The 20,218-nt window shown below is 43.6% G+C and overlaps 1 protein-coding gene across 1 annotated transcript in view; it reads right to left on the reverse strand.

Annotated features, from left to right (window-relative positions):
- Positions 1 to 372: 372 nt before the first annotated feature.
- KCNJ6 (potassium inwardly rectifying channel subfamily J member 6) overlaps positions 373 to 20,218 on the reverse strand; it is a 39,724-nt gene continuing 19,878 nt past the window's right edge. The window contains exon 2 of the mRNA XM_062573629.1: positions 373 to 698. Coding sequence (XP_062429613.1) covers positions 373 to 698 — 326 coding nt within the window. The remainder of the gene's footprint in view (positions 699 to 20,218) is intronic.

Below are 20,218 nucleotides of genomic sequence, written 5' to 3' on the forward strand. Positions count from 1 at the left end.
ACTTTGATGAGCATGAATAAGTCTTTCCATTGGATATCCCAATTACATATCCCAGTCACTTTTGTTTGTTCATTTGAAGGAATCTGGAGGTTTGAGCTCAGACCCAGGCAGAGAAGTTGGTAGCTGTTACCGGGGTGGGACCAGAGGTTCCATTGTAAGTAATGGGTATTGCAGCTTTAACCTGCCTCTTTGCTTGGTCTATGACTCTCTTGATTTTAAATTGGGCAGGTAGATATTTCTGGTCTTAAATATTAATTTCCCCAGAATTAAGGATTACAAGGAAGAAAAAGTGTGCAGGAGGGGCAGAAAGAAAAGAGGAGCAAAGAGGGAGAAGAGAAAGAAGGTTGCGTCGCCCTTATCCCTCTGGTCTTTCTAAACTTTGGACTCATTCTCTAAGTTTGCCACATCACCATTTCTTTCATTTTGGTCTTCCTGGTTCTTTTCCTCCTCTTCAGTTTCCAGTTCAGCGTGCTGGTCTAGCTTGCTAGAAACGGACCACGTCAGGGGCAGTTCTGCTCGGCTGGCCATCTCTGCCAGTTCTTTGGCACTGTAAACTGGTGTGTTGGTCTCATAGGTTTCGTGAAAACTGTTGTAGTCAACTTCATAAAATCCATCCTCCAGCGTGAGGACAGGGGTGAAGCGGTAACCCCACAGGATCTCACTGGTAACGTAAGAACTTCGAGCCTGGCATGTCATTCCTGTAACAGAGAAGGAAGAAGGGCTGTAGTGAGGACAGATTGCTTTCCCAGCCACTACGCCACAGTGCCAAGGGTGCTGCAGTCCCTTGCTGATGTAAGTGGACGGAAACGCTGGAGAAGTTCTGCGGTACCATGGGATGCTACCAGCTGGCAAATGTCTTCCTAAATATAACGGTATAAGCAAAGGTAGAGTACCAAAAAGTAGCAATTTTCACCTGTAAGAAACAAGATATCTGAGCTTGGAGAGAAGGCCTGAGAAAAGGAGGACAGAAGTATCTGAAACAATTTGCACATCCCTGGTCAGAGAGGAAAAAAAAGAAAAGATCAGAGATGTTAAACTATCATTATTTTCACTTCCTGAAACTGTGACTTCACGTGATGCCAGCAGCTGCAGAGAGACAATGTGCATTGCTATGGGTTGCCACTTGTGTTCCCAAAATTAAAGGCTTTTTTATTGGTTATGACTAACTCCTAAATAACTGACATGTGGCAGATTTGTCAGGGGTTATATATCATTATTTATTAAGTACTTGACATATACTAGTTGGCTGAGCTTTGCTTAATAACACCTAGCTAATAATGTGAAAATAATAAAAGGAAAACCATTACATCCTCTCCATGTAAACCCATTTTGCCTCTTCCATCCACTACTCCTGACCTTTTCTTTGGTCTGCTGGGTTTCCCTCTTCCATGACAGCATTAATCTTTCATTATAGTGCTTTCCTGAGTTGCCTGTTTGAGATGGGAGAGGTTCTCCAAGTCGCAGCTCCCCACTATGGCTGGGCATTTCTTCACCCAGAGGACATGCTGGATTACTCTTTGAACATGGAATGGCTCTTAAGGTATAGTGTCTTAAGTTTTTTTCCCTATAGCAGTTCCCAGAGTGAGGTTCAGCAGAGCTGTAGAAGAAGGTACCAAGGAAGTGAGTCCCAGCCATCTGAAGTCAACGCCCCTCACTATTCAACGTGTCCTGGGAGTTTCACTAATGTTTGTGCGTTGGCCACCAGCCCAAACCTCAGATTAGCTTAGCTAAAAGAAGGCTCCAGCCCGCAGGGCAGCAAAAAGTCCGTCTGGGCACCACAGGCTCAAGGGTTAGCTCAAACACGGGAAAGGTTTGCACAAGTCCTTCGCTTAGCCTGGGCAATTGCTGAGTGTGGGTTATTTGCACGAATCATACACCAGGGAACAGACAGAAGGCAAAGGCAGTAAGATTAAGCTAAAAAATATTGAATTCCTTTTGAAACAGTATTACCTTGCTATGCTCGAGACTAAGTTCTCAGTGTTCCTGTTGCTTTAGTTAGGAAAAGTTCATTTGACAGGTGGCAAGGAGGGGGATAATTTTCTGCAGAAATCAAGATCGACTGAACTGTGTTTGAGTTGGAGCTCATTTAAAAGAACATAACCTGAAATGTTGGCCTGGCCCAGCTTTTAATTTAGGTTCCCACTCAACAGTGATTTATTAATACCTGCTTATTTTAGATAGATAGTATCCTTTCAGAACTAGAATGGAAAATTTAGGATATTTGAAGCAAGTAAATTGGAATTAAACGAAAGAGTCTATCTAGGGATGGGTGTGCGTGAGAGTGCGCGAGAGAATTAATAATGCTCCCTAGAGGTTTGTGATAGCTAACAGAGGAAAAATTTTTCAGTGGGTCGCCAGGATTACAGCTTAGAAGGTACCCCAGTTGCAGGGACCCTTGAAGCGGTTGCCAGTGACTCTTCTTGGATCTGGAAGCAGAAGGGCCATGTTCGCGCAGCTCTGTGTCGCATGGATCTGCCAGCTCGCGTCTGCGTTGGCTCGGGGATCTCTGCGCTCCAGGGCCAGCAGAGCTCCTGGACTTTCCTGCGTGAACACCCTGCCTGTCCAGGGCGGCCTAAATTATGCGCATTTTATACACTTCATGGTTGTACTTTCCTCTGTAAAGGGAAACATGACTTTTATTATTTGCTGTAAGGTCTAAACGCACCTTTGGCCAAGGGGTGAGGCTGCACTTTGAGTGAGTGAGTTTTAGGCTTCAGGTTTACAAGTGTTGCACGATTTATTCCATAATTGTGTGGTTTATGTGCAGTCACGTATCTATTACACAATGGCTTTGAAAATGATTGTGGTTTGCCATTTTGACTGGCGTCTCATTTTAATTGGATCCCTTCCGGGTAGATGAGAGCTGGGGAGCCTTCAGAGCTACTTAGCTGAACATTAATTGGATTTCTTTTTAAATCAGCAGGAATATTAGGAGCCCCAAATAATTCATTTTAAGTTAATTAAAAGTATAACAGCAATGACTCGGCTACTTCAGAAAGAGCGCCGCGGTCAAATAAAAACCTCGAGGCTCGGTTTTCAGGTCCTGCTCGATCACCGTGGCTGCGGAGGAGGCGGAGAGGAGTGAATTCAGCGCGGCTGGTGGAGACGGAGGGAGAACTGCAGCTGCCCCTCTGCGGAGATCACGGCAAGGCAGCTCCGCAGCTCCCCGCGCCATCTGTCTCTGCTCCCTGGCACGGGAGAAAAGCAGGGGCAGGATTAGGTTGCGCTGCAGTGGGCTTTAGCCTGCACCTGTCCCCCTCATGGCACGCTGTATTTTAAATATACCCCGAGCTGAGGAGGCCTCTGATAATTTCCCGTAACTTCTGTTTCACTCTTTTATCCCCCAAGCATTTTTAATGAGTGGTGATGAGCCTTTGTGCATGCTGTAGCTGCCCGTTAGGTCTTAGCATAAAGCTAATGGCAGTGTCCTGGTCTGTTTGGTTTATATTTACACAGGCTGCAGAATCACGGCTGAGTGTTGCCTCAGAAGCTGATTGCGAGGCAAGCCAACAAAATAAAATTACTTGCCTTATTACTTCATTGTGGGTTTTTTATTATGTTTCATGTTCAGTTAGAGCTCTGCAGGCTGTAACCAGAGTCGTAAAAGTTGCCCCCTTTTCCTGAAGGAAACACACCATCGTGGATACTGTTGGTATCACTCCTTCAGCCCCTGCTCCAGAGTCACAGCTGTGCAGAGAGAGCTGCAAGCTGGATTTTAGTTCTTGTGGTACTGGGGAAGGTGAAGTAAATTATGGTAGCGGGGGAAAGAAGAGACTAGTTTTTGTTTTTTCTTTTCTCTTGAAGTATTCAGGATAGTTTCATGTATCTGAAATCAGCAGTTATTTATTGTCTTTGGGTAGGCCTGCTACCATGCAACCAGTGTCTTTTAAAACTTTAATCAGTCCTCTACATTTCTTATCATTCCCATTCAGCAGGTGAGGAGCTGAAGTGCACAGAGGCTCAAGCAATGCTGGCAGGTGAAGAGTGGTCTGAGAGCGGAGGAGGTTAAGGCTGTTGAGCCTTAACAGGCTGGTGTGCTTCATGGTTCATGTGCCTTCTGCCCATGCTGAAGCCAAGGCATCGCCGCTGCCACAAGGTATCTGTGGTGTGGTGGGGACATGGACAGGGCTTGGTCACAGCTGTGATGTAATGTCCAGTTTGCTTGGGACCATGCTTTGGCTCCTAATGTGGTTGACTGTCCCCCTTGGGAGAGCTTTGGGCAGGGGCTGAGGTGGCCCTGGAGGTTTCCAGCACGGTGAAGCGGCTCTGTGGGCGAGCCCAGACCCACGTGTGCCAGCAGCGCGGATGTAACCTGTTTGCCTTGACAGGGCCAGGCAGGAAACCCGCAGGGTGCCAAAATCAAGTCTCCCAAGTTCACTGGCCAAGCTTTCCTCTCAACACATAGCACCGCAGGTTCTGAAACTCGGAGAAACTGAGAGAGCGACCAGAGGCGTGAGCTGGCCAGCGCTCAATCCGCAGGCACAGCATCACACCGCATCAGCGGTTTTCCTGCAGCTGGAAGGAAAAGTTCTCTCAGGCTTCATGTTCACGCATTGCAGTCTGCAGAAATGACAAAATAATTCACTTGAGCTGTTGCTGATGACGGCGGCAAGGTTACAACCCTGCTTTGACTGATTAGAGTTCATAACGAAGTTGATGCCACCTCCAGACTCATTCCTGGTGAAAAGTTCTTCTCTGGTTGCTGTTTGTTCTTGCTGTCTACTGCTATTTAGGCTTATGCTCAGCACCGGCTTACAGCGCTGCAAGGGTTTAGTGTGGTGACCCACAGTGACTTGATGCATTTCCTTACAGTGCACTTAATTTAAGATTTCATGGTAACTTACATATACTTTTACTGTATGTTACTTCAATTTGTGATGGGAGCCATCAGAAATAAGACGCTATAAAGAAGTTAAGAGAAAAAGGGTACTCCAGGATCATGGAACCAAATAGGTGCCTGGGTTAAAATATAGTGACTTTCAGCTCTGGGTCAGCCTGCACATAGGGACATAGGGTTATGTATAGAGGAACACACCTGACACATGGGGTCAGATTGCACATAGGGACAGCCTCAGCCAGCTTTTATTTTACCTGGGATAGTGTTTATTACAATAGAACTTTTTTCTTTTCAAATTTCACTCCTTTGATAAAAAAAAAGTACTTGCCAGGCACATGATTATAAACAGGATGAGCAATGGCACACAACTATGAATGGGATGACGGGCAAACATTATAGCCACTCCCTTGCTACATCTTTCTGGCTGGTAGTCACAGTATCAGATAGGTTTAGAGGGTTCATTTAATGGGGATATTCTTCTGGCCATGGCTAGAATGAGACAGACTTTCTAGTGTACAAAACTGAACCAGATACCCCATAAGAACACCATGATTTCAGCTGCAGCATAGGAAGTTTGCCTCATGGTTTATCATGGAGTCAGGACTTAGTGGCGCAGGACTGAAGGGTCCACAGAAAATAATTGTGTCCCCGCTTCCGGGACAAGGGGAGTTTTGCTCACTTACAGGAGTAGAGAACTTGGTCTGGGGTCTCTGCCCAGCAGCTGAGGCTCCCATGGGTGCTTCTCCAGTTCCAGGACTTTCACCCTGTATTTCTTTCTAATGTCCTTTGTGGAGAAAATCCTCGCTGTAGAGATTTCAGTCTACTTTGTCAAAAGTTTGGTTTGTGTCTTAACGACCTTTTGAAAACAGAAGGGAAAATGTATGAATTTCCCCATCCAGTGTGATTAATTCCTACAGCCTCCATGTCAGCACTTATGATGAAATTGTGTTGCTGTAGCAGTTGTGAGCAAAGGGAGGGTGCTAGTCCATAATATTAGCATGAGCATTTGGCTGCGGCATGCGTGAGAAGATGGAGAGGGGAGATTCTACTTAACCACTGTGCTAATAACACTAACATTGAGGTGGTTAGATGAACGTGCACCTAATCTCTTAAATACCAGTACGGAGCTCACAAAAGCTCCAGTAACTTTCTAGGTTTGTATCTGAGGATAGGATTGCTCTTGCGTTTGCTATGTCTCACCAAGCAGTGGGCTACAAGGTGGAGAGATGGTCTCTGCGCAGAGGACCCTTTGGTCCTGCAGGTGCATTGGCAAATATACTCTGCACAAGGGATTTGATTTGGCAGTCTGCTATTCTTACGTGTTAAGGAGAATGAGAAAGCGATATGTGCTACTAAAAACAAGCAAAAGGCAAAGAGTCAAGAACTCCTGATTTTAATCTTGGTTCTTCCTACAGACATGTTGTGTGGGCGTAGGCAAATTGCTTAGCTTTACTAGGTCTCTTTTATTTGTGTGCCACAGGGGACGTGCTGAGAGGATTTAAACGCAGCAGACGTGCTTGCAGTATATTCTCTTCCTCATCTAGACTTTCACTGTCAAATTTGTGCTAAACAATTCTCCCTGGTGTGAAAATGATTGCCTCAAAGAAGAAAAAAAGGCAGAGATTTAGAATAAAATTTCCATATTGCCACCAAGTTATTGCTAGAAACATTCTGTATTAGTTAATTTGTTCTTTTATCAAGTAAAAAAAAGTTATACTGTTCCCCAAATCTCCCATTTTTTGTAGATCCAGAAGCACCAGTTTTCTTTCTTGAAAAATATTGCAGCTAGGATGCTCTGATAAGATATCTTCCCCTCCTTTATGTGTGTGTGTGCATCTGGCAAGAAATCCTTTCCTATCTTTTTAATATTTTCTTCTAGTAAAAAAAAAATAAAGCATATAGCCTTTTGTTCAGAGTCAGCAATGAGAAGTTCCCAGGGGTTCTGACAACCCGGTTCAGAAAAAACACCTTGAAATTGGATGCATATCTCATTTTGAGCAAAGTCTAAAGCTCTTGAAAGCAGTCTGAGCTGGACAGGTGCCTGAGAGCATGTCAACGTGTCTTCGTTCCAGCGCGCCTGGGGATCGGTGCACTAAACCCTCATGCTGCGAGATATGAATAGTTTGCGTGTCTTCTCCATGCCTTGGCTACGTGGCAGCACGGCCGCCGCTGGCCCTAGCGCGGGGACCTGAGAGAGGAGCCTGTGCGGCCGTGGAAGAGGGAGGGAAGGACGGACACAGTGTTCTCCTACAGGAATGCCTGGTTTTAGCGTATAACGTTCCCCTAATACTTACCCACTAGGCCATAAATAAAGTAAAAATTGAAAGGAATTAACTTTAGTTGATTTTGTCTTTTCCTTTTGCTTTTTTTTTAGTGTTAAAACAAGGGGATTTTAAATTTTTGCTTGTAAGTCATTTGAGTAATTTGGTATTTCCATTTTCATGTTTTGCATTTAATCAGACCGAGGATCTGATCACTCTATTTGAAATTTTGTACCTTTGATCTAACTTCTTCTGTGAATTCTGACCTGACGTCTCAGTGGTAGCTGCTGTCTTAACCTCACAGCTGAGACCCTGCTTGGGACAAGCTCCACAGCAGAAAGTGCAAGTCACCGTGGAATCAGCCACGGAGACTGGTCTTATTGCTGAGGACGGTAGTAAAATCACGTCTGATGGGGGATGGCATATATTATTAGGTCGCCTTTGCACAAGAGGTGGACATACATGGGAAAATAAGTTGATGAGAAGCCATAATTTCAACTCAGCAGGGCTTTGTAGCATTTCAGAATTGGATTTCTTTCTAAACCAGATGAAAAGAAATAGCAAGTATAAAAATTGGAATTGCCATTAAATTAAATTCTAAACAAATTCTAACTTGGCTCAGTCAAAGCATCCTGTTTTCATTTTGACTTTTTCAAACTCAATGTATTCTATAAAACAGCACTTAAAGTGGAAAAAGACAACTATTTTTAGTCTTTTTAAAAGCAGAATACTAAAAATGCACATTTTTTCTCCCTGAGGGAGATTTCGTTGTCAGTATAGTGGTACTTTCCAATGGAAAAATACTCCATCAGAAAATTTTAATTTATTTGGTTAATTCCTATCAGGGAATAAACATGCCTCACAGAGTATTTTGTGTCTACTTTCTTGCACTCTATCTGCATGTACGGTAGTCCCAGAAATGATACACGCAGAAGGCAGAAAAGCTCATCTGATTCAATCTTGAATGTGCTGCCACTTTTAGCGAACAAAACCGGATACGTTTTCAATAGGCAGCTTCTCAAAAGAGACAGTACAATTACTCTTTAGCCAATATTTAACCTTCATTTAGCCTTACATTCAGGCCATGCCCAGAAAACCAAGCAGCCTGATGTGTATGAATTTTAATTATTTTTTTTCAGCTGTGCTTTTCAAGTGGGTGATGATTGCATTTTTCTGTCAACTAAATCTGTGAAATTTAATGTATCAGATAACACAGTGTCTGACCAGAGAAAGAAGCACATCCCAGATTTGGTACTCGGAGTCCTTGGAAACAGGAGACTCAACTCTGCGGAGCTGGAACATGAAGTACTGGGATTTTGTACCCTGCTCCGCGTTTGACTGTTGAGATACATTTATAGATTCGGTGGTGCTTCAGATGCTGAAACAGCACCAAGCAAGTGTTTTATTTCTGCTGTCAGAGCCAGGAAGCTTTGCTTACAAGAAGCCGCAGTAGCTCCGGTGCGGGGCAGGCTTTGCAGATCCCTCAGCAGCGGCAGGGAGCAGGCAGCGGAAGGCGCTTCCAGCTGAGCCGCCCGCTGCCACCTCGCTCCAGAGGGCTCTTGGCAGGAGTTTTCCTTAAGCAGCGTGACTTGTCTCATCGGGGTATGGCGCGGAGCAGAGGATCCTGGGCGGCAGGGGTACGGCGGGAAGTCACCTGGGAATGTGCAGAGGCTAGTAGTGCTGTTTAGGGGTTTGCATCTACCTAGCTCTCCTGCTGGTTTGCTTCCGTAGTAGAAAGGATGACCGGCCAGCAGAAATCACAGCCTTTGCCTGAGCTCCTGCTTGCTTCCTGTTTCTTTTCCACAGCCATAAGCAAGACCTTTAATTCTCATACCAGAAATTCTCAAAAACTAAATAGTTCACACGCATATTCCAGTTTGGTTACATCTGCATTGGAAAGCACTTGGTGTTTGGTCCCTTTTATGGTCTCTGCCTAGTCAGTAGATTCACAGCTACAGGGGGAAAAAATATAAGCCCAACAGGAGAAGGGAGAATGTGGGTCTCCTGGCTGTGCTCCGGTGTGCTGCAGTGCCAGATTGTGGCTGGGTTTGCTGCCCTGGCCACCTGCCTCACAGTCTCAGGTTGAGAGAAGCTCAAGGGAGTTCCTCCTCCAGCAGCTCTGTTTCTTACCTTTCATGAAAGCGTGGAAGGTTATAGGAAAAACTAGTTTTGGATAAAAGAAGGGTGAAGAAGGAGCTGCCTGAGCTGCTGTGTTACTCATCTTGGGGAAGAAAGCAGGACAAAAGGCCCTGTTCTTCTCAGCTCTCCACAAACCCAAGGGCTAAATGAGATCAGCACCTCAGCAGCTGGTTTCTCTCTCTCCACTCCTTGGTGAGGAGGCAGAAGGTGGGAATGGGACAGATAGGAATCCCAGATAGGGAGTGAAGAAAGGACAAACGAATCCTCCAGCACTTCAAAATTTCACAGTTTGATAACCCCCTGGTTCTTTTTGAAAACTCCAGCTTTTATATGCAATTTGTATAGGAACTGTTTTCCTCTCCAGAATGTTCAAGCTAGCATTGCAAAATACAATGTTTAAGAAGAGAACAAAACATTCAACATTTGCACTTTTTATAAACACATCACATTTTACTGTGGGAATGGGAATGCTTATGAGCCTGGGATTAAAGACAAAAGAGGAGGATTAAAGACAAACAGAACAGGCAGCTTAGCATGCTGTAAAATTTAAGAAATAAGTATAGATCACTAGCTTTTTGACAACAAAGATCTGTGAATCACCCACCAAGTATTCTGGTGGTTGGTTCAAGGTTTGTGGTTATGGCATAGCTGAAGCCTGGTTTAGCTGTTGTGAAATTGGAGGAGGAGAGGAGAGAAAAGGTGAGATAAAGCACTTGCTTCTGCCCGGCAGATGTTGATGAGACGTGATGTTTGGAAATCCAGGATAAAATGAAGAAATGACGTGCCATCCCAAATCACTTGGATTTTTGGCAAGCAGCAAATTTTGTCAGTGGGCTTGGCTGGGCAGTTTTATAACTGTGCATCTTTTTAGGCGGGTTGGAATAAAAAGCTAGCTGTGGGTAGGTGGTATTTGCTTTTAGAAGAGAGAACTTGGAGAAATCATTTTTTTTTTAAATATCTTTGTTCCAGAGATGATGTGTTCTATTTATATTTCATCCTAAAAAGTCCCAAGAGGACTTATGTAGAATTAAAGATGCTCAGCGATTTTTGGAAGAAAGCTCTAAACCCTGACAGAATCACTGAAATGGTCTTGTCTTCCATTTGAGCAGGCCAAGTATTACCAGATGTCAGCCTACAAAATGCAGGTGGGAATGGGGCTGTGTGAGACTTGCATTGCTCCTGTTCTGCAGTGATGGCTAAAAAAATTGCAGCCGTTTGCTGGTTCCCTGAGCAAGCAAAGATCCCCCTCGCCAGTGGCTTTGCGTGGAGTTCAGCTCCTTGAAGCCATGTCCCTGCACTGTCCCTGCGCAGGGTGCGGCTGGCAGCTTCTGCTTCCTTCTCATTGGTGGCTTACATGTGGACCTGCCTGTACCTCTGCACAGGCTCTGTCTCTGTGACTGGGTCATACTAGGTTGGCAGTACGGCCCTTGACAAGCGTGAAAATTTTACTCAAAGACATTGAAACATGTCCTTGGTTTCAGTTTTCAGCTTAAGAGCATAAGGGGCTCAATGCTGAGGTCCCATCTGAAGGATGCCCACCCTGTAGATTGCCTAGAGCTAGCTTATCTGCTTGAGCTAGAAGAGCAATATCTAGGTTAATTTTGTTAGGATTTTAAATGATGGCTTTATACTGTGGACACTATTCCCTTTCATTTAAAGGCTGGAAGAGAGATTAAGCAACTACATATTTGTTTGAGCTATTATTTAGTGTCAGGTCCACTCTTTAAAAAATATTCTTTAAGGGAAGCTGCTAAACATAATAAGTTTAAAAATTCCTCTGTCATAAAAATGATCTTTGGTTAAAATTTAGATTAGGTTTATTGTTTTAGCTTTTTTATCTTTATCATAACAAATGAATCAGCCAGTCCTAGCCTTAATGTAACTCAAATTCTTGATGAACTTTTGCAGGCCTTCTAGCAGTTATGCAAAGCAAATCATCTGTGCTGTGAAAATCCTCCTACTGAATTATAGCAAGTGTTTTTTTGATTTTTTTCAGTTCATAGGATAAGACTTAAGATAATTTGATGCTTTCAGGTTAATAATGTTGGCTATCTGTCAACTTTAGCAGCATATTTTGAAATGCAGGATTGAGCAAAAACTGGCTGCCTCAGGGAATGAGATGTAAAATATTTCTCTTCTGAATCACTAGTTAATATTCAAGTTATGTCAAAATTTGTATTCATATTTTGGCTGTTTGACATCCTTTGTGATAATACGTGCTATTAATATACCTGCTGGTAGACCAATGACCATTTTAGAAAAAATAATATATCTGGCTTTAATTGATTTTGTTTTCATTTGAGGTGGCAAGGAAGGAGCTGATTCTGATCTTTAATTAGTACCTAGTGTCTAGCAATGAGTCTAAAAAGGAGAACGGCAGCACTAGAGTTGGGATTTTAGAAAAGCTTCAGTACTGCTCTGCTGATGTTTCTGTTGTGGGGAGAAAGTATGAATAACAGACTTCAAGCTCTGGACTTTTCAATGTAGCCCTTTTCTCAGTGACTGAGTTCATTTAAAGAGGAAAAAAACCAGCAAAAATGTAGTTTGTTCCATTCCTTGTTCATCTGTTGTAAATATTTAAACCAACGGTTTCTAAGAGGAGCACAGATAAATTAATCCATGAGAATGTGCTCTGTCTGGTTTTACTGCAAATGTTTTATATTGGTGACAGAGCAGAGAAATTCTCCTTAGTTTTAATAATACATTATCTCAGCTGGGAGAAAAATTAAAGTTTTATTAGTATGGGAAAAATGATGAGCTGAGGAAGAGGTGGATAGGTACGGAGCAAGTGCCTTGAGCAAGTGAGGAGAGGATCGTGCTCATACTCTAAATAGTGTGGTTACCAGAGTAGAGGTACCTAAGATACTGCAGAGGAGTCCTGAAGCAAAAGGACTGGCCTTTTGAAGCAAGCAGCACTTTGTGCAAAGGTCTGCATATTTTTGGCTAGGCTTCTACTGAGGAATGAATTTACATTTAATATAGAGGATGGGCTTGGTGTTCAGCAAAGACGCTGAGCTTTTCTCCTGTCATTATGATTACAAAGCACTTGCACGGCAAAGGAGCGTGTGGCTCATGGTGTCGTGACACTGGATGAAGGCTTGGTTGGCAAAGCGGGCATGAGCTGTTCCTGTCTTCCCTGGCCCTGGCATTTGAGTGCTTTCAGCTTTACTTCTGTAGGTTGTTTCATTCCTCTATACCAGTCATGAGGTGGCACTCTTCTACCAGGAGAGATAGCTTACAAAGATTTCAAAGTATGTATACCTTTAAATAAGAAAAGCAGGCAACACCTTGAAAACAGTTTGAAGATATGATTGCAAAAGTTACTTCTGAATTGACTAGACAGGCAGGTAGATGAGTAGCCACCAGGACGGTGTGTGTTTGTGGCAGGAACATAATATTTGAAGGCGACATCTTGCTGAACTCTGGGGGGGACTAGTGTTTAGTGCCTTGCTTGATTTTCTTCTGACTCCCATATAGACACGAAGCCTTTCTGTGCACCAGCTGCGGACTATATTCCTCCTCATAACGAGCCCAACAATTATACAGTCTCTTTCTTGCAGCTTCTCTTACAGCTGCCAGACCACTGCTCATTTGGAGCACTTCACTGATACATGGTTTGGACAATGAGCACTTGGCTAAAACTGGACGTCCTTCGCTCTGATGATATCCTGCCTCTCAGAGAATAAAGCCAAACAGACTCTGAGCTTCAGAGCTAAAAGGGAGACAAATTATACCTAGCTGCTGCTGGGTAAAGAGATCTGCCTCATATGGGTATTTAAGATGAGGTTTAAAAAAAAATGCGTACCATAGCAAATGGAAAGCACAAAGCCAGATTCCAGTTTCAAGTCAACAGCAGCTCACATTATTTCTGACTGTGGGCCTGACTCAGATCTCCACAGTTTTGCACCTCCATGGGATCCTTGTTAAATCCCAAACAGTTTCACAGATGCCAGGGAACATCTTGCCTGTTTGTGAGGCAGCATCCCCTGGCTCCTGCTGCGTTCTGCTGGCGTCCTTAACCTCCTGGATGGGGAAGAAAGCTAAAACTGGGCACACTGGCTTTGAAATGTTAATGCCCCCTTCTTTACTTCATGCTTGCAGTGAACTGGGCCTGGGTAGCAGGGGAGCACCGGGATGGCTTTAAAGCCAGCAGCACTCCCCTCAAACAGAGTAAATCACACAGGCTGGGAGGAAAATGCAGGATCCTGAGGCAAGGCAGGATAATGAAGGGGAGATGTGTTTGGGGGGGGGGTTCAAGAAGTCATTGGAAGAATGAGGGATCTAACCAGCTTTATGCCAAGTGGCAAGACCCTCTCTCTCCTCTTGAAAAATTTTTTTGTGGCTGCCAAACAAAATATGCAGCAACTACCTCCCTTTCTTACTTACTCCAAGCAGAGCCTTTTGAAACCAGAGAGCTGGAAGAAGCAAAAACTCCAGCCAAGGCTCTTCATTACCTAATAAAGCCTGGGAGATGCTGCAGGGACAGGTGACAGATCAATAGTGCCAACCTTGCTCCTTCCCCTCCGCCTCCTGGCCACCTAATCTGTGATCAGCCTTGGTAGAATTCTCTCTGACAGTGAAGACTTTTCTTTTGTTTAATCACATTTTTAAAGAGAAAGGCGAGAAGAAAAAAAACTGTGATCACTTATTCCCAGCGTGCATGTGAGCACTGGAAGTGAAATGCAATCCCCCACCCTAAAAAGCCCAAACCCCTGTGTTACATATTGCTATAGAAGCAACTGCAGAACTAGCACATGCTCTGCCCTATGCACAGAGAGTATTAGCTGCTATTCATTTGGTGCAGCGTTGGATTACTTGCTTCATGTGTTTCCTATCAATTTTTAAATTACATTTTATTCTGATTTTACTGGAAATGGAGGTCAAAGCAAATACAGTAATACAAGCAAATAATGTATTATGCCAATTGGTTTGCATCAGAATCCAGAATCCCAGTGGGGAAGGAATTACTGAAGCTCGGAAAGGATAGTAGTAATAATGTTTAGCTCTTATTTCTCATGACCTTTTATTCAAAAGTCTAAAAGGAAGGGAAGTACTGCTGTTTTTGTCTTACCTATGGGGAAACTGAGGTAGAGAAAGGTGACTTGCCCTAAAGCCTTACAGAAGATATGTAGCAGAGAAATGTTACTATAGTGAGGATACACACATTTTGACAGCCATTTTGGGGACATTGCTGTCCTTTGATGGGAACCAGGAGGTCTTTATGGTCTAAAGCAATGATGCAGTTTTCATGGAGAGCTTAAATTTTGAAAGAGATTTTTTTCAGATCCTGTTATATTCAGGAAGTTCCACCTGAATATGAGGAGGAATTTCTTCACTGTGAGAGTGGCAGAGCACTGGCACAGGTTGCCCAAAGAGGTTGTGGAGTCTCCTTCTCTGGAGATATTCAAGGCTCGTCTGGATGCAACCCTGTCTAACATGCTCGAGGTGACCCTGCTTGAGCAGGGGGGTTGGACTAGATGATCTCCAGAGGTCCCTTCCAACCTCAGCGATTCTGTGATTCTATGATTTCAACACAAGGCAAACTTCTTCTGGTTACCAGGGTTTCAGCAGAGTTCAGAATCATTCTTAATACCATTTCTGTCCTTTTTTTTTAAGCAGAGTATAGTATGGATGACAAACCCAGAGAGACTGTTTTGGGAACAGAAGGCTGATTAGATGGACCAAGTCATAAAATGTGAATGCATTTTTCTGGGGTGATAACTGTGTTTCCTCAGCCTCTTGTCTGGGCAGTGGAATTCTCTCCCTGTTTTAATCATGATTTTAAAATTTTTACTCTCAGAAAAATGGAAATCTTTCCTGCAGATGCCGTGATAGCATGCTGCTGTTGCACACACACACACAGATATGCAGAGATCAGTGATTTTGAAGTTCTCAGCTACCCAGAATAACAGATCTTTGGTGTGTGAGCCTTGGAAATCCTCAGTCCCTTCAAATGCTTAATGAAATAGGTTGAACATCATCAAATGAAAATTACTTCTGTCATATGAGGGGAGGAGAAGAGAATTTAACTGTCAGCAGTGAGAAGACAATTAACAGATTTCAGAGAGGCACTGGGACAGTTAAGACATTGTTACAAGAAAATAAGTGGGAAATGATGGATAGATCAGGCTATTATAAGCATATGGTGAAACCGAACAACAAATAATCACAAAATACTGAAGTGTGGTACGATGAGATTAAATCAACCAACACAGTGAGCAAAACTCCCTTGCACCATCACAGCATAGAAATATTTGGGTTTTACATTTTTGGAAAAGTTTAAAGATATTATCTTCTTCTCCCCACTCTTGCTCCCTGCACACGAAAACATTGATAATGTAGAAAGCTTCCCATGACTTCTAATCTAGGAAAATGCTGTAGCAAAACTCATAACTCTTTTTCTGCATAGTTTACCAGGGTAGTATTACAAATTTCGGCTTCAAGGAAACCCTGTAACAAATGACAGCTCTTTCAGCCCTTTGGCAGTGTACCGTCCGGCCATCAGTCTTCTAAATGTTCCCATAATCATTGACAAGTTGAAATAATTTGGAACTGTGGCTTAACACATTATTAATCACAGAGCAAGGGTTTGCTCTGATTTCACCAGGCATACTAATGTAAAAAAGCTGTCATCCTCTCGGATGCCAGTACAGGGATTAAAGCACAGCTAATCACATGCTGCTCCCATGATTGAATACAGGCTCCAAGTCCAGTATTTCAGGGAGCATTCCTCAAAGTTTGGTTAAGTAAGAAGGCTTTCATCTAACAAAATCGCTTTGTGAGCCTGGCCAGGTTGTTTGTGCAGCGATGTGTGGGTGAGGGAAGCAGAAGCTGGTTAATATCTTGTTCACGTTCCTGACTGGTAATAGCAAGGAGGAATGTGATGTGGTCCCCATATGAACTATATAAGCTATATAGTGTGTCCCTTCTGGGCTAACTGGTGACCTCAGTCCTTCAAGCAGCCAACTGATATGTCCAAAGCCAATAAATATGTAAAGCCCCAATCCAAGACTCACCGAAGTCAAAAGCATCTTGCTGCTACATTTTTCGGCTTTTGGAAAGGAGTGGATCTAAATCTGGAAGGGAGCAGGTCTCTCTGGGAATGGGGCAGTGCTTCAGTGTCCTTACTTTTGCAGAATTCCTCCAATTTCTGAATCCAAATGTGGTAATGTATGTGGAGTGACAGCAAAAGAACACATGCAAAGCAAATCAGCCCAAGGTAAGGCGGATGCCATGACCTGATTTAGTTGTATCTGAAAGGTGGTAGTTCAGTTTCATGAGCTCTTGGGATACCTCGCAACAGTACCACAACAGCCTTCTGCTACGTGTAATGCCACACTCGAGGCAGGAAAGTTGGCTTGCTGCTGCTTTGGGTATTGTTGCACCTTGAAATAAAGTGCCGTGAATAGACATCTTGAAGGAACATAATCAGAGCCCTGACATTGCAGAACTCCTAAATAATGCTGTAGCTAGCAGCTCCACTGCTAACAGGAGAAAGCTGGAGATTAAGATGGCAGCTGCAGAGGAAAATTTACTTTGCAGTTTTTTTACACTATCATATTTAAGAGAGATAGCTACAAGTATAACTGATGAGGTATGATGCTTTAGAGGAGGACAGTTTGGATTTGCAAGAAGCTTTAATCTTATTTTCTCACAATTGCTTCCATCTCTCTGGGTAAGCTAATTTTAAAAGTTAATGAACTAGAACCTTCACCATGTTAATGCTGTTTTGTACTGCTTCAGCGGTGCGAAAGAGCACTAACGCAGTTTCCTTCTGTCAGTGGAGGTTTTCCGCTGTCTGAGGGAACTGCCAGGCAACATGGGTCAGCCAGAAAGGATCTTCCATGAGTCCTGATATGTCTGGAGTAAATGCTCTTGGGGAAGAAATGAGATGAGAGAAGCAATCTTACACTCCGATTTTGAGTGACTACTGCCTTGGGGCTGTAGGCTGACAGCAGAGAACGATTCACGGGATATGTGTGTGTGGGGTTACTGATAGAGCAACAGTCCCAAGGCTGGAAAAGCACTGAAAGATCTCAGTGGTGTTTTGCACCACTGCTCTATCCGATCATTAGAAGATGTGGGTCCATGCCACTTTTGACTGCGTACTTTGTTTGAACAAGGAGCGGAAGACAGTCAGGGATAAATGATTCCTTGCATCTCATTTCCTGCTGACAAAACTTTTTTTTTTTTTTTTTTTTTTTTTTTTTTTATCCATTAAGCCTACTGGAATGTGACTGTGGTTGGTGCATGTTGTGCTGAGTTAGAGCACCAGCATTTCTTGATTCAGAGAGGGGATGCTGGCACAAAGACAGCGTAGACACATCCACAGTGCATTCAAAGAGGTGTCTAAATTATAGGTAAGTGCTGTGGATTGCACCATCTTGTCACATCTTCTGATGTAGCCATTTACTAACTCTATGCCTGTACCATCCAAGCCGGGGTTTTGGGGAAGACCCTGGGAAACTGCAGAGTGCAGAAGGAATGATACCCATTAAAACAGCACCAACTGTGACAATATCTATCAGAGAGTAGACTAGCAGGGAGCAGTAACAACCTTAGTTGGCCAGTTTTAAACTGCTGCCTTGAGTTTGTCAAGCCAGGGAGAACCACTGAAGCAGCAGCTGCCCCAGGAGTGCCCAGAGCCTCATTCTCTGCTTGCCTCAGAGCCTTCTGGTGGGAATACAAGCCCACAGTAAACCAACATAAACATGGCATCTAAAAAAGTGAAAGGGCAATCAAACTGGTCACTGTTAAAACTTGGTCATCATATAGGAATAGGTTATAAACTTCCTGCAGCTAATTCTGCTGTCATCAAAGAGCCTAGACAAGCTCTCAACTCTTCCATTTCCAGCTGGTTGTTTCCATAGGAGAGGTGAAGGCAATTGTTGCTGTTTTTTAAATGAAAGGGTCATCTCACTGAAATTAATTCAAAGCTAGAGATGTGAACAGACCAATAGCACAACTCCTTCTCCCCTCCTTCGGATAAATGTAGAAGGGGCTAGGAGAGGCACTGCAAAGACTATATACAGATGCATATTTCTGAGGCAACTACCAGCCCAAAGCTTATGATGAAAAGGAATACCTCAGTCTCCTTTAAAATGCCCTTGAGCCTTCTAATGGCACGCTCTGTCCTATGAGCTCTGAGTAGCAGCCAGTTGGTTTGCCTGGGCCTTGCACACTGTGTGTGGTGAGTGAGCATAATTACATGGACACCTCTGAGACCAGGTGTCTCTTTCATGTTGTGCTTGCTCTACAGGCAGCAGAAGGTGCCACGAAGAAACCATCTAATGCATGGCACATTTCTGTTAAACACCTTGTCTCTTCTTTCCTGAGAGGAGGTTTGTAACTCTGTGCTGGTCTCAAGGTCCCTGCTTCTCCCAGTTTGCCTACATTGACCTTTCAGGACACCTGTTTTCCTGGCGTGGGGAACAAGGGGGTGAGAATTACAACTCAGAGACCACAGCCTAAGGAGAGGTGGGAACTCTGTTGCCAAAGACACATTTTGCTGAAGGTATTTCTACCCTAGGCGAGTGTCAGTCAGCTCAGTCATGCTCACTGACATCAGGATCTTGTTATATCTGCAAATAACTGTTTTGGTCCTCTTCAGTTGGTGAGATGATTCTGTACCATCCCAACAGACAGTGACCTGACTTTGGAGGGCTTTAGCCTGTATTTTCCTTCTTCATCTCCTGTTAAGGCTATGCAAGAATATTTAGCTCAGCATAAAACCTATCAGTCCAGTTCATACAGAATACTGAAGTGCTACCAGGAACACTTGTTACCTGTCATTTGATTTCTATAAAAAGAACAAGAAGTTATGTTTATTTTCAAGTTACTCAATGCCTGAGACCAGAATAACTGTCAGCTGTTTCCACCTCAGAGTAAGGAAGGTCAAAATTGAACTCCTCTGGTTTTAGAGGCAAAAGACTGAGAAATAAACTCCAGTTACAACTAAGTGTACTCCTACAACTCAGAAATTCACTTGAAATGCAAGACAGGCATTTTTGACCTTGTCTTTTTAAGACAAACACAGAATAACATATATCACAGGAAAAAAAAAAGAACCAAAACAACCATCACATCTGACACATACAGTTCTCCTGATGCATAGAAGGAAAGGACAACTTCTGATACCTTTCATTTGTGTAGCATAAAGTCTTTAGATGCTGGAGCAACAGGAATCTGCCTGAGATTGGGACAAGAAGGAGCTCCCTGTGCAGAGAGGAATGAGAAAGCATCAATTACAAAAGGAGTCCTTTTGTTGGGGTAGTCAGGAAAGGCCTGAGGAAGAGGAAACAGAACTGGGAAATCTGAGGGAGAGAATAGCAACTTGAGCAGTCAAGAGCAAATAACTCTCTTTTACAGGATACATGAGCTGCAGGGGACAAGAGGAAAGGGCAGGGTTGATTTTTCCATTTTCTCTCCCTATTGTGGCAAGTGTAAGGAAGAAGAGGGTCAGCTGGGTCCCCCATGAGTGGCATGGAGGGACCTCAGGACAGACCGTCAGGGGCCATGACCATCTAAGTAGATGGGACTGAGGACTGATTCTTTGTTTTGCATCATGCTTTGATGCTCTAGCAGGGATAAAATCTCCAAAGACTGCTGCTAACCCACTGCCATGCTGCACTACCCTGAAGGGGTGCCCTGCAGGCACACTGCAGCCAGCAGTCAGGCTGAGCAAAAATTGTGTGATGAAAAACCGAGGCTGTACAGATGTGCCTGGCATAAGAAAAGGCAGACCCCCTTCTACCCTGTAGGTTAGTACAGCTTCACAATATGTATTTTCCTGAGAATTTACATTTTTAGCTATTGTTCATTGCCAAATGTCACTGGGAACTCAAGAATGTCATTTTGATTCCAGGCAATGTTAGTCTTAAACTCAGTGCTATATGAGGACATGGAGGGAGGCAACTTTCAGGGTGGGTCTGCAGGTCATCAGCACCAGAATGCAACTTAAAACATGAATAACAACAGCCAG

The sequence above is a fragment of the Rhea pennata genome, chromosome 1, assembly GCF_028389875.1.
Source record: "Rhea pennata isolate bPtePen1 chromosome 1, bPtePen1.pri, whole genome shotgun sequence".
In the NCBI taxonomy this organism is placed as follows: Eukaryota; Metazoa; Chordata; class Aves; order Rheiformes; family Rheidae; genus Rhea; species Rhea pennata.